The sequence below is a fragment of the Gossypium hirsutum genome, chromosome D13, assembly GCF_007990345.1.
Source record: "Gossypium hirsutum isolate 1008001.06 chromosome D13, Gossypium_hirsutum_v2.1, whole genome shotgun sequence".
NCBI lineage: Eukaryota > Viridiplantae > Streptophyta > Magnoliopsida > Malvales > Malvaceae > Gossypium > Gossypium hirsutum.
The window spans coordinates 50,857,572-50,871,693 of record NC_053449.1 but is presented as its reverse complement, the minus strand read 5'-3'; the positions used below and the strand labels follow the sequence as shown (position 1 = coordinate 50,871,693).

At 33.7% G+C, this 14,122-nt stretch overlaps 3 protein-coding genes across 3 annotated transcripts; 2 read left to right on the top strand and 1 right to left on the bottom strand.

The window, feature by feature from the left end:
• Positions 1-342: 342 nt before the first annotated feature.
• On the top strand, positions 343-3,076 carry LOC107919484 (COBRA-like protein 10). The gene is made up of 3 exons (XM_016848936.2): positions 343-1,133; positions 1,198-2,621; positions 2,706-3,076. Exons 1-2 carry the CDS (start codon positions 554-556, stop codon positions 2,613-2,615), a joined length of 1,998 nt encoding a protein of 665 aa, XP_016704425.1. The 5' UTR covers positions 343-553; the 3' UTR covers positions 2,616-2,621; positions 2,706-3,076.
• A 481-nt stretch (positions 3,077-3,557) lies between these two features.
• On the top strand, positions 3,558-4,732 carry LOC107918841 (early nodulin-like protein 3). Its single transcript, XM_016848426.2, has 2 exons — positions 3,558-3,950; positions 4,061-4,732. The coding sequence occupies exons 1-2, from the start codon at positions 3,749-3,751 to the stop codon at positions 4,510-4,512; spliced, it is 654 nt and encodes a 217-aa protein (XP_016703915.1). The 5' UTR covers positions 3,558-3,748; the 3' UTR covers positions 4,513-4,732.
• Positions 4,733-5,768: 1,036 nt separating this feature from the next.
• LOC107918370 (protein disulfide-isomerase 5-3) lies at positions 5,769-12,555 on the bottom strand. Its single transcript, XM_016847912.2, has 15 exons — positions 12,318-12,555; positions 11,771-11,861; positions 11,410-11,504; positions 9,542-9,599; positions 9,000-9,184; positions 8,811-8,868; positions 8,280-8,320; positions 8,115-8,189; positions 7,740-7,796; positions 7,310-7,376; positions 7,065-7,199; positions 6,709-6,930; positions 6,232-6,393; positions 6,064-6,141; positions 5,769-5,968 (listed from the first exon to the last, which is right to left on the bottom strand). The coding sequence occupies exons 1-15, from the start codon at positions 12,356-12,358 to the stop codon at positions 5,891-5,893; spliced, it is 1,443 nt and encodes a 480-aa protein (XP_016703401.1). The 5' UTR covers positions 12,359-12,555; the 3' UTR covers positions 5,769-5,890.
• Between the last annotated feature and the right edge of the window lie 1,567 nt (positions 12,556-14,122).

Sequence of the window (14,122 nt, the reverse complement as noted above, 5' to 3'; positions counted from 1 at the left end):
AAAGATGATAACAGGTTCTTCAAATAATAAAATGTTTAGGGTTTAAGATGATTAACCCCAGCTTAAGAAGAAACCCTACGTTTGTAAGAAGATGGGATATGTTGAGACAACAAGCAAGAGAGTGGTGCAGTGTTCATTAGAATTCGACAAACAAGAATATAAAACCACATTAATCCGATTTAAGATCAAAACCCAATTTTTGGGGGTAAAAAAAGAAACGAATTTGGACAATCCGAAGAAACGACATAGTTGATCAACCACAAGTAAAAATAGCAAAAAAAACTAAAAAACATTCTTACTACAAGAATTGAAACCACCATAATATTTAATTATCTTGTCCGAAGCAGCCGCTGAAACTAGAGGAAGAGAATTTTGCTCCACTTAATCTCCCATTTATTTCTTCCATATAACCCTTCCATCCCTAATTTTCATAGGGTTTCACTCAGAAATTCCCCTCCTCTTTGCCGCGTCGTCGCTGCGCGGCGCTCCCCCCTCCGTTTCCACCTCCATCTCGGGAAAAAATAACATAAGATAAGGTTAAGGAAAAGCAGGCATGAAAATGCCATGGATGAAACTCATATGTCTTGCGTTTCTATTTCTGTCTTTAAGAAATCAGATATGTTACGGTGCTCCGGACGACTATGACGACTATGATGAAGAAGAGGAGCCAAAGGAAAAAAATCCGCCGGGGCAAGACAAATGTAACGGTATATTCTTGACGTATACATTCACGGAACGGAATAAAGAGTTACCCCACGTAAAAAACGTTACAGCTCAAGCATGGTCGTTTAAATCCAAGGCTACCCTAGTGAATACTGGGTTAGAAGAGTTAAAAGGATGGAAGATGTTCATTAGGTTTCAACACAGAGAGGTATTGGTGTCGGCGACGAACGCCATCCTCGTCGACGGTGCTGGTGATTTTCCGGCGAAGGTCGAAAAGGGTGCAACCTTATCAGGGTACCCCAACACGGATCTCAAGACCTCCGTTGATACTGCTGGGGATTTAACAAAGATGTCGACTGAGATTGAATTCACCGGTACCATGTTTGGATTGAACGAAAAAGCAATTCCCCTCCCCAAGTCCATCAGGCTCGCTAACGACGGCTGGAAATGTCCTACGCTTACTACATACCGTAAGTCTTTTTATTATTTTTGGTTATTTTCATGATTGTTAAATTGTTTTGTTTTATTATACAGGTACATTTTTGACCACATGTTGCCACAAGGACCCAAAGTACAAGAGCCTGAACCAGTCTGCGAAGGGAAAGTACACGCCTAGGCAATATGGAGACGTGAACTTGATGTATGATGTTCTTAAATCTTATGAAGGGAGCTATGAGGCTCAAGTAACCATAGATAATGATGGTACCTTAAGTCGGCTTGATAACTGGAACTTGACTTGGGAATGGATGAGAGGCGAGTTCATTCATTCCATGAGAGGAGCTTACACTCGGAGAATCGAGTACTCCGATTGTATTTTCGGCTTACCCGGCCAATACCTCAAGGGCTTCGATTTCAGTCAAGTGATGAACTGTGAGAAAAGGCCTGTAATTTCGGATTTGCCACTTGAAAAAGCTAATGATACCGAGATTGGCCATATTCCTAATTGTTGTAAAAACGGCTCTCTAGTGTCACCCGTGATGGATGAAAACAATGCAAGGGCTGTATTTCAATTAAGGGTGTACAAACTACCCCCTGATACACCCAAAACCGTCTTGTATCCACCCCAAAGATGGAACATCACTAGCTTAGTCAGTGCCCATTACCATTGCAGTGCTCCCGTCCGAGTCGACCCCTCCGCATTCCCCGAAGCCACCGGAACCGGCGCCAAAACCTACGCGGTAGCAAGTTGGCAAGTCGTGTGCAATATGACCAAACCGGAGAAGAAGAGAGCCAAGTGCTGCGTTTCCTTCACGGCTTATTACAGCAACGGGGCGGTTCCGTGCAGTACGTGCGCTTGCGGATGTGACGATAGCCAAACCGATAAATGCAATCCGAGTTCTCGGGCGATGTTGCTTCCACCAGATGCGCTTTTACTCCCTGCTGTAAACAGGACGGCAAAGATCAAAGCGTATGCAAAACTGAAGAAAAAACCGGTGCCCAGAGCCATGCCTTGCCCTGATAATTGTGTGGTTAGCATAAACTGGCATGTGAGTTCCGATCATAAGGCTGGATGGACTGCTCGTATGACACTGTTTAACTGGGGAGAAACACAGTTTAAAGACTGGTATGCTGCTGTTGAATTAAAAAAGGCAGCCTCTGGGTACGACGATGTGTATTCATTCAATGGGACGAAACTGGTTTCCCCTAAGAACACCATCTTCTTCCAAGGCTTGAAAGGGTTGGAATATTTAATTGAAATAAAAAATGGGTCTAGTGATAGTAAGCCTAAAGTGCCTGGGAAACAACAATCCGTCATTTCATTCACCAAGAAGAAACCTGAAGCAATTAACATAAGAAAAGGTGATGGCTTCCCTTCTAAAGTCTTCTTCAATGGAGCTGAATGTGCGTTGCCTGATAGTTTACCAAGTGCTGCAACTCTTCTTTCATCCATGCCTCTCCTCTTCTTCTCTGCCATTGCTTTCTTGCTCATCACATATCCTTTCCATTCATGATCATTGGCAAGTCTTCTTCTTTTATGATTTTAACTCAATAACACTTTGAACTAAACCCATCCATCACATTACTTCTTTTCGATACTTCAGGGAAATCAAATGATGCATTGTTGATGGATATACAGAGGAGGGCGGAATTGAAAAGTCGGGTTATTCGTTCAATCACAAAATCATCTGTTCAATGTTTTGAAAGATTTAAACAAAAAAAAAAATAGACCCGAAAAGACAAAAAAGATAAAACTTATTTAAAATATGGGTCTGAAGCTCAAATCTGACCTGTTTTTATATTATGCAATATATCATTTTTAGCTGTAAAGATTATATATATATTATATACAGAAAATTATAGTGTTAACAATCTGAATGAAACTTCGAATTTTGTGAGAAGTTTTAGACGTATGAAAAATGTGGAATGGAATTCCACAGAAGCAATACTTTTGAGTTTTTAAACAGATTTAAGATGTGCATACCTGTCTCTGTCTCAAAAGATTCTCTCTCTCTCTCTTTTTTTCTTCATTTTTTAAAGTTTTTTTTTAAATTATTATTTCTTTTTCTGATTCTAATTCTTCATAATGGTTAAAAATTCAAGAACAGCTTGAGGCAGAAGGAACTTTGAAATAAACCCAAAGCTTAAATACATTTCTTCAGACAAATTACTAGGATTCAATGGTTCTTGGGAAAAACATTTCCTGTAATGTGAATGCAAGCTCCCTTAATGTATACATGATGGTAATGTTTTTGCCCAAGGAAAAAAAAACATGAATATTCTTTGTTTAAGATCAAGCAAAGCATAAACCCTCGATAAAGTAAGTAATGAAAATGATTCAAAAGAGAGAGTTAGCATTATGTTATTTCGACTCTTCATTTTTATTAAATGAATCCAAAGTAACGTAGATACCTTATAAACTATAATAAGGTGAAGATTTATGCTTTGCACCAGAAGCCAAGAAATCCAAAGAACAAGTTAAGAATATGGAAAAGACACAAAAGCTTCTCTGCCACAGTTGGTAAAGGTTTCATGCAAGTTAGCCTACAAAAAGCCTTGTCTTGCCACCCATTGTTGCCAACCCCTTCTGTAGACTTCATTTTTCATCATTTTTTGGTACAAAGAAACAATTAGTCTTTGGTTCGCAATGGCCAACTCCATTTTGATATCAGATTATCAAAGAAAAGCTTTTAATGTATTGGGGTTGGGGCTTTCTTTCATGGTGCTAATGATTCAGAAGGGTTATGCAAGGGATTTCTCAGTGAATTGGGGCATTCACAATGGCCCCAATGCTGAAAATTACAACCAATGGGCAGAAAAAAACAGATTTCAGATTGGGGACTCACTTGGTAAGTTCTTGGTCACTTGTCAACTTTAAAGTGATTTGTAAAAACTCGGGTTTAGTTCATATAAACATGCATACATCTAACTTTCGTTGTTGTGTGTGACAATGGCACAGTGTTTACCTACACACCAAACGATGATTCAGTGCTACAAGTGAATAAAGATGCCTACAAAAACTGCAGTGTGGAATCACCACTGTCCAGCTACACCGATGGACACACTGTTTTCTCCTTGAGTCATTCAGGGCCTTACTATTTCATCAGTGGAAACAAAGACAACTGTGAAAAGAACGAAAAGTTGGAGGTGGTCGTTTTAGCCGATAGAAGTAACCGTTCTTCGACCGCGAACGAAACCAACCCTTCTTCACCTCCGCCTTCGAGTTCAATCGATATAATGCCGTCCCCGGCACCTTCCGGTGAGTCTCCACCAGCTGGAACGGTTGAGAACCCTACACCAGCACCAAGTGATGAATCTAAACCACCAAATGCAGCTTCTGCAGTATTCATGAGTGTTACCGCTTCTATGGGAGCAGTATTTGCAGCTTCAACTCTTCTTTTAGGATTCTGAAAGATTTAAATTATGAATTCCATTTGTTTCCTCTTTTTTTCTTGAATTTTTAGAAAAAAAAAACACTTCTTTGTTTGATTTTCATCAGATACTGTTCACTGGGTTCAACTGGGTTTTTCTTGAAAATTGATTGTTAAAATAATCAAGGAAGAATGTGATACTTTGTATAGAGTTGATGTGATACAAAATAAATGGATTTGTATACTGTGGATTTGGTTTACCAGCTTTCTTGTCTCCATCTCTATATTTTATTTTTCTTTTAACCCCCTCCATAAAAAAAAATCATTAGCAGTATAATACCAGTAATTCTACACTAAGATACTATCCAGCTCAACTATAATATATAAACTTTCCAATAAAAATGAATGATATCTCACAAGGTAAATGTGCTTGACTAGCCGAAATAAGTCACACCATTGTCACAATTCAATCTAAGTTCTGCTGCCAGAGAGACCCCCCAATACTCACATTCCACCTTACATTCAAATAATGTCCCACAGGTAAAAATATTTCACCCATTTCTTTCAATTTTCACATCAAATTTTCAAAGCAATAACGGTTAATTTGGATGAGCGATGCGTTTATATGCAGTTAGTATAAAAACAGCGGTAGCGGTGAAATTAGATACTATAGCAATACTGTAGTGTGAGACAAAAAGTAAGCTAAACGTACCGCACCGCACCCAATCGCTCATCCAAACCCACCCTAAATCACTTCGTTCATGGTACCTATTTTCTTTTATAAATTTAATAATAAATTTAACACTCAAAATTTACACATTTTATCAATTTGATCTCAAATTTAATAAAATTAGCTCACGATACTTACACATTCTTTCGTTTGATACAAATTTAACAAATTTAGCCCACAATATGTATATATTTTGTCAACGTTTACACACAATATATAAATATTGTGAGCTAAACTAGTGAATTATACCAATCAAAATTATATATAATTAATAAAAAGTATTAACACTATGATTAATTGTCTTTAATTGTTTACTTCGAAATTTACAAAGACTAAATTCTCCAATTTTTTTAAAAAAAGGGCTAATTTGCTCATAATCAAAATTGAGAGACATCGGACCTATCAGATATGGATATTCTGAATACTTCAAACTTATTTTTCATATTTTGAGAAAAAATTCACTTTCATGCCCGGATATACGTTTAAACATAGATATTAAACAAAAATACTTGAGGAAAAGAAAGTCCAGATAACATAGCTTCCGACTATAGCAACTAGAATGAAGGTGAAATAAAATTCTTGGGCTTCATTTTATATGTAAAGGGGCTACATTTAGACTTGTGTTCCCTTGGAAAACTCTTCACTAATTAGAACTCTACAGAATAACAAGTTCCTTTTTGCCTGCCTATCAATAATTTTTGCCTATTTCTACTTTTTTCATTAGCCTAATTGTATTATGAAAAATTGAATCCAATATCCCAGCAACCTGCAATTGATAGAGAAGATTTTACTGATCCAAGGCAAGTTTCGAAACGAAAAAAGAAAATGATGTTCTAATGGGGATATTAGTAAGATACTAACCGTGAAAACACCACCAATTACAGCGCAGACATTGGTGAGAAAATGTGAAAATGATTTTGAGTCTTCTGTTACCAAAACCTGAGTACAAAAATGGAAGAAAAATCCGCTCAAATTAATGGAAAACAAGAATGGAAGGTAAATATAAGTTTATATAGTTTAAAGAATAACCTGCAGCGGAGATAACTCAAAATGAAACTTCGCAACAGGTATGTACACACTCTGTGCCAGACTGCTGTGCGCTGTGTACTCATATTCCTCGATAATTCTATGGTCATGAGAAGACTTTGTTGTAACGACCTCTGTTTTGACTACTTGAAGGTAGTGCTCCATCTGAAAATGCAATCAAGCAAGGTGAGGCTTGTGAGTCATGAGCTTGTACACATGACAATAATCCGTACGGGAAAGCTTAATTTCTTATTTGAGAATTGGTTACATTTTTATTTTATAAATTTTAGGTGGATTTCTTAGAACAGAATATTCTTTATTGTCAATCAACATCTACGTCTACACCTATCTTAATCAGCCACAAGGTAAAAGCATCAATTGTTTTGACTAAGAAGCATACAAAACATTCATGGTTAAGACCAACTTAAAAGGTAAAATAAGCAACTGAACAGAAAGGGTCATAAGAACGAGGAAACTTACAGTAACATTTGCATCTAAATCGCGGTGATTGATGAATGACCGACCATTCAACTTGTCATGGCTCCTACCAAGGTAAGGTATTAATCGCTTGACATCATTCAAAACCTGAGGTGAAACTGTTTTACCAAATGAAAGATGGCTTATGACGTGAGACATGTTCATTTTAGAAGCATCAAAAGAATGGGATCCTGATCGAGCAGAGATTATAAGGTTGCCAGGAACCTGCAAAGTACAACTCAAATTTTAATACTTTCAACTGCTCATTAATCTCAAGGTAAACATAATTGATTGGACAAACTAATTATAAACAAAATAAGTCCAACGGTCAGAAACTAATCTAAAATAATAATTATAACCTTCTTTACACGCACGTAGCCCTCAATTCTGCATCCTCCCGACAATGGTGCTGGTCTTTTTGTAACATTAGATTTATCCTCTAAAGCTATCTTCTTGTCCTCCTGTGGAATAGAATCAACCAAATCTTCCATCGTCTGGAAGAAACAGACAACTGCATTAGGTCATGCATGCATCTTTATCTTGTAAGATTTCTGTAACTGATCTATAAACTCAAATGGCCAATTCAAAACGAATTTATTCATACCTTAACCAGAGTGTCTGTATCACGATCTCCATAATAAGATTCATGCTCGTGGTGTCCGTGGGTCTCCCTGAAATATATACAGGTCAGAGAACAATGTGAATCTGTATTGCACATATCATAAAGTTCAGCAGCACTAAATAGCCTAAAAGAAAGTAACAAGGGTCAAAGAAAAGTGGAAGCTTAACACATTGGCACACAATATATTTTTATTAATAGTTGATGTTACCAGGATTTGACCCCTGAAAACTAGAACTAAAAGTCCAACACTCTACTAACAGATCAAACAGCTGTTGGCAAATATAATATTGTCAAGTATCAAGCCACATTAAAAAAAAGGCGGAGTGAGGAACAACGGGGAAAAGTTGAGAAGGGACATCAAGTCATTGATATTAAGGATAGAGTAGATATGTAAAATAAAACTCTCTTTTACCTCACATCACTGCCTTTACGAAAAATTCGAATGGATGGGTACCCTTGAATGTGATTTCTGTGTGTCAAGAAGAAGACAGAACAAGTGAGTACAGTAGTAATTAATATAGAAGAAGAAAAAAAAAAAAGAGAAAGAGAAAAGAATAAACTTGTGGTAAAGCTATGAAAAAGATGCAATATTTGGGAAATAATTCTATACTAGAAGCAAGAAAGCCCAGTTTAAATATATGCAGTGATAAATATTGATATGTATTTGAAACATCGAAGAGATCAGAATGCAACAATGTCATTAGTGGTCAAATAATGACATATAATGATATTCTCGAACAAAGAAAGCGTTAATTTATATGTCATAGAACATCAAATAAGGAAATACCTCCTACACAAGTCAACTTCTTCAGTACAATCAACCTTTGCCAGAAGAATACGCCCATCTACTTCTGGATCATATCTGTAAAATGCAAGGATGCAAAATTCATTGCCAAATCAAGAAACTATTTATAAATTTGTTCCATGGAAGAGAAATGATGTATTCTCAGACCTCTGTTTTATTATCTTGGCAGCTTTCTCCCATGACGGTTTCTGAAACCCAAAAAAACATGGTGAGGCTACTGATAAGTGAAGAAGCCACTCCAAGCATTCAGTGGTAAAAAGGAGCAAACATACTAGTCATAACTCATAACAGCTCAAAGCATATCATTACTATCAGTTCCACCTAAGATTTCATACTCCTTAGCAGCAAGGGATTAATTCAGTCTAAATGCTATTTTTTTAAGAATATGGAGACAAATATGCATTTATTTAAGATACGGGACCTCACAAGCTTCCTACTAGAGAAAATATCACATTATAATGTATATTAGAAGGCTATTAAAATGCAAACTTATCCTAAAAAAAGGAGATATTAATATAAATGAACATAAAGTCACAAAAGGATTACTAAAAGTAGAGGATTTAACTATATCAGTATAATGTTATGTATGGGGACCACTTTACACAGCTGAAGGTCTAAACAAATAATGCTTTCGGCAGGTATCTTCAAGACAAATCATGCATGCTAATAGTAGATTACCAGGCGAGTACTCCAGTAGCACCAAGGAGCATAAAAATTGACAACTAAAATTTGATACCTTCAAAAAAAAAAAATCAAATCAAGTAAATATAGGTATCACCAAAATTGGCATTTAGCAAAAAGGGTCCATAGCGGGAACATAATAAACACAAAATTAAATGGCTTGAAGCTTTGAATTAATCCACTTACTGATGTGAAAGCTTGTCAAAGCTAGCACTATTTAATGCTACAGAACCTTCATTGGTTTCTTCATCAACTTCATCTCCATGCTTAATGTAATGAGGAAGAGGTCCGGAATGAAACTCAGCACCAGTGGGTCTTAAATGTGGATCTATCGAAAACTTTCGGATTGTTTTTGTTACATTCAACCTGTTCTGTAAATAGAAGACACAGATTTAGTCATATGGACCAAATATAATGGTAAATGCCCTTCAGGAAAAGCAATCAGGCATCTTGAAGAAAGAAGTATGAAAACAATATTGACAGGCAAATATTAACACAATATCCAGGTGAAGTTGGTGCGGTCTATTTCAGTTTCTTCAGCATAAAAGTATTGTCAGATAAGTTTCTATGGAAGGCATTTGAAGTGCATTACTAAGCTTGCAGCTATTAAAGTACTTCAAAGCAAGGTAAGGACCATCCGTTTAAGATATTTACAGCTAGATAGAAGTATGGGTTTTCTTGTTCAATTAAATTCAGCAAATGGAAGACATCTGACAATAGAAACTTACAGTTCCCAAGACGTCACTCACGTCAACGGATGCAAATTCACATGATAGCGCTGGAAAACTGGAGATCACTTGGAACAGTCAGCCAAAAATAAAGGTCAAACAATGTTCAAGGGTATTACAGAAACGAAAAGTCACATGCATACTAAGATTACTGACAGTATATCAACCTATGACATTTTTGAAGAAAATCCACAAAAGTATGTCCAAATAAATCTTGACTGACATGTAGCAATTTGAGCGCAACATTTTTTCTTTTGAAAAGAAAGAAACCTGTATAGAAAGCTCGAAAGCAGCACAAAGTGTCGTAAGAACCACAATGAAATGTTATCTTATTGTTCATTTGGTAGTCAAGTAAAAAATATTGCAACAGAGGTTGGAGCCTATTACATGGGGAATTGCTAATGTTATCCCATTGTTCATTTGCCAGTAAACTATTGGTAATATAACTATATGTGTGTTATGTAATAGATCTCATACTAATTAAGTTTTCCATTTCTTACACATTTTTTATTTATTTCATTATCTCATATGAAAATAGTAGCATGATTGTTTTTAAGCTTCTAACTAATAAGTTAATAGTCTTGACTTTTAATATGTTATTTCAAACAATTTAAACATATTACATATGCAAATATATGAGAGAAAATATATATCATATTAAAATTTAAGAACAATGAATTACATTCAAAAATTCCCTTTTAGAAGAATTAAAAATAATAATCACCATTTTATTCTTTAAATTCTAAGAAAAAAACAATTATCATTTATTAAAAAATCAATTACTTATTTTTATTTTATTATTTTAATGTTGATTTAATTTTAAACTAATTGTTAACAATTAGACAATAAATATTTGTTTTATTAATACAATATTGGCAGAGGGGATGACAATGTTAAAACCTGTATCATCTAAGTGACTGATAGGAGTTCCAACCACTGCTACAAACAACTGTCAGCAATAAATATTTAACATACTTATTTAGATGGTAGATTCATCAATACATAAGACTTAAGAGGTTAAAGTTACACATCAAAAATACAATTTTCAATAAAAATATTATTTTAATACATATATTAAAATTTAAATTTCTTAGATAAATCAGTAAAAAGATATTATAATAAAGTTAAGAATTAAAGATTTTGTTTTATAAAAGAATTAATTAACTACAATTCAACCATTCTTATTTTTGGCATTAAATCCGGGTTTAAAATCAGGTTGGCCTCAGTTCAGATCAGGCTCAATTAATTTTTGGTTCGGGATTTCTTAGGCTTAATTATTCTCAAGCTCAAATTATTTTGGGCATGGACCATTTTTTGTTTGGTTTTGACTTTATGATACAATTGGAGGGATTCCCAGTTCATAATCATTTTGCCACCTATGCATATGACATTACAAGATTATTTAAAAAAAAAAAAGAGAAAACAGAATATATATACATACATACACAGGTTTTGAAATTGATATAATGACTATCATTTTGGAAAACTAAAAATTTCTAATATGAAAAATTATGAAAAATTTCAACTGTACATATTGAGTAATAGTAACATATTACTTTGTTGATAAAAGTTCTACCCTCTTTTGGATGGGAATTAAATTACCACCCAGCTAAGTTATCTAATTACTCAAGTCATCAAAGATCATTGCCACAAAAGATCACCGAGTTCTCGCTGATCTAATCACTAGGTGGAGGTCATTATGGGTTTTTGGGTGATCAATCATACCAAACACTGAAAATGCCAAAAATAGTCTTACTTCAAGATCCAATAACAAGATTGTATGGCAAGTAATACCACATAAAGCTTAAGACTTTAACTACGAAAAGACATTACGACCAAGAGAACATTGCTACGGAAAATTAATGCACCTGATGTTGAAATCAATGCGTAGAAAGTCCCCATCAGAACTATTGTCAACAACAATAGATGTTGTCGTGCTGACTGTTAAATAATCATTCAATTCCTGCAAAAGAAATTTAACAGATTAAAATGGGTGTAGGAGAAGAAAACAGAAATGCTTTCATTTCAAGGCAAAATTTGAAGTAATAAATTACAAATATATCTGATAATTATCATCAGAGCAAAGGCAAGGAAATGACAACAACTAATACGAAGAAAGAATGTTGGACCATAACTGTTGTTCGGGGTGAAAAAATCAAACAAACTACAAGTCAAGCGCGTCAAATCAGATCGAGTTTAAGTTGGAGTGTAAAAAGAAAGGCTGCCTACCATTCCAAATAAAAACATAATAGCAAGTGCTGCTATAATGGATAGCCCTGCACCAGATAATGATGCCTCTGTCAAATCTCTGGGGATCTTCCTGTACAGAAATGAAAGAAATAAAAAAGAGGAACTTTATAGAAGCAGAATTATCATTATAAAATTTACTTAAACTCCGAATAAGAAAAACTAAGCATTTCAGCAGATGGAGTGAATGCGGTATGCTTAAACCTCAATAGGAAAAATGAATACACAATATTGAAGAAGAAAAATTTCAGCTCATTCACCAAATTACTATCAATCTTTCAGCAACCAAACAAGAGTTTCTCCAAAACTATTGAAACGAATACAATCCAGCGCTAAAAAGCAACAATTTATTTTCATTTCCCAGCGAACAAATAAACGAAATTTCAATCCAAATGTAGCAAAAAGAGATTAGTTTAAGTCTTTCTAAAAAATGCTCAGATCCATTCTTTTGAGTCAATCATGAGATAAATTTAAAAAAAATAAAACAAAAGAATGCGGTGAATCAAAAAGAGAAACGAGAGATCTGAACCTGTAGAAATCGACGGATTTGATCTTGCTTGAAGAAAACATTGCTTCTGATATTAATAAATCAAAATCAGATTTTTAAATAGAAATGTTCGAGAAAACAAAGAACAGGGAATTTAAATCCCAAGCAGATATCCGGCAACGAAGAAGAGCCTTTTTTATTTCATAGAGATGAGCAAAAGGCATTTAACTACATAACTCTCGTGCGTGTTTTCTTTTCTTTTCTTTCTTTTTTTTTTTTAATTTCTCCTTTTACCCAAGGTTTTGTCCTTTTTTTCAATCTGGTCGTTATCTGCTGTGAGTGAAACTAGATTTTACATCGGAGAACTGTCCTCTTAAATCTGCCACGTTGCATAATGGGGGGAAAAGCTGGGTCGAAATTTTATCTGAATATTTCAACATTTTTGCTTTTTTCCCCCAAATGGTATAAAATACAATTAAAAAAACAATTTGGTGTAATAATAAATGGCTTTCATAAAAATATTTTATTATGAAATAATCAAAGAATGCTTTGTTTGATAGAGTGAGAAAAGTTAGGAAAAATAAAAAATTAAATATAGTAGGACAGAAAATGGAAATTTTCTTTTTATAAATGTAATTGATAAGAAAAATGATAAATTTGCAATTTTCTTAACATTCATTGTTGGATAGAGTTGAAATATAAAAGGAATTAAAATAAAAAATTTAAAAAATGCGTAATTTTAAACTAACAAATGCTTCTTTCTCATTGTCTCTCTCCTCATCATTCCATTTTTAAAGTATTGTTTTTTATGAGTTAATATGAAAAATGGTAATTTTTTCTATTTTTTTCCATCTTACTTTCTTTTCTACTAAATATACTAAGTTTATTTTCTTTTTACTTTTCTATTCTCTCTTTATCTCTTCATTTTCCCACCCTACTAAACATATCTTAAAAGAAAATATCAGTAGAAATAAACAATACAATAAAAAGGCAAAATAGAGAACTTTTTTTTATTTCTTTTTGTATATATACAAACTTTTTAGATGTCTCTATTTATAGATATAATACAAACCTCAAGTTACAAAGAGTAAATACATATTTAATTACATTATAAAAAAATCTTTGGAATTATAGGTTTTAATCTCATATATCCTTTAAGGTTACTCCATTAGAGGTTATCACTTCAAAAGTTATGGACATCCATAATAAAATATTATTTATAACCTTTCTTGTTGGATGTCCATTAATAAATTAAAACTTTATTAGGAAAAAATCGTAATAAAAAAAACAATACACTATTCATGTCCATACGCTTTTAGCAAACTTATCTCATAAAAACCTTGTGGGAAAAGTCCAATGAAATAAAACCTCTTCAAGAATATGCATTTACTCCCTCTCATTTGAACATTTTATAACTCAATTTCAATACATTAAATACTATTTAGCAATTTTTCAAAATATTAAATACTATTTAGCAATTTTAAATTGTTATACCTAGCTTTATTTGATAACATGTTTTGATATAACAAATTAAAATGTTTTTGAATAAAAATTATAGTTGAAAAAAATTAGCAAAATGATAAAATCAAGTAAAAATGGTTTCAATTGAGTTAAACATTTTCAATCAAGTTAAAATTGTTTTAAAACAAGTCTATAAGTATTGATAGTTTTCAAAATATCGATACTCATTCTAAAATCGATACCAGATTGATATTCTGTTATCAATCAATTACAAAAAGTTTAGTATCGATACCTTTTACCATGTATCGTAAATTATCTTTAATATCATTGTAAACTAACTTTAACGGTCATTGAATCAGGCATTAAATGTTAATAGTATTGATACT

Coding starts and splice junctions, on each gene's coding strand:
- LOC107918841 (XM_016848426.2), top strand. CDS start 3,749: ATGGCCAACTCCATTTTGATATCAGATTATCAAAGAAAAGCTTTTAAT. Junction 3,951..4,060: donor TCAGATTGGGGACTCACTTG/GTAAGTTCTTGG, acceptor ACAATGGCACAG/TGTTTACCTACACACCAAAC.
- LOC107918370 (XM_016847912.2), bottom strand. CDS start 12,358: ATGTTTTCTTCAAGCAAGATCAAATCCGTCGATTTCTACAG. Junction 11,862..12,317: donor AAATCCGTCGATTTCTACAG/GTTCAGATCTCT, acceptor ATTTCTGTACAG/GAAGATCCCCAGAGATTTGA. Junction 6,142..6,231: donor TTGAGTTATCTCCGCTGCAG/GTTATTCTTTAA, acceptor TTTTGTACTCAG/GTTTTGGTAACAGAAGACTC.
- LOC107919484 (XM_016848936.2), top strand. CDS start 554: ATGAAAATGCCATGGATGAAACTCATATGTCTTGCGTTTCTATTTCTG. Junction 1,134..1,197: donor TCCTACGCTTACTACATACC/GTAAGTCTTTTT, acceptor TTTATTATACAG/GTACATTTTTGACCACATGT.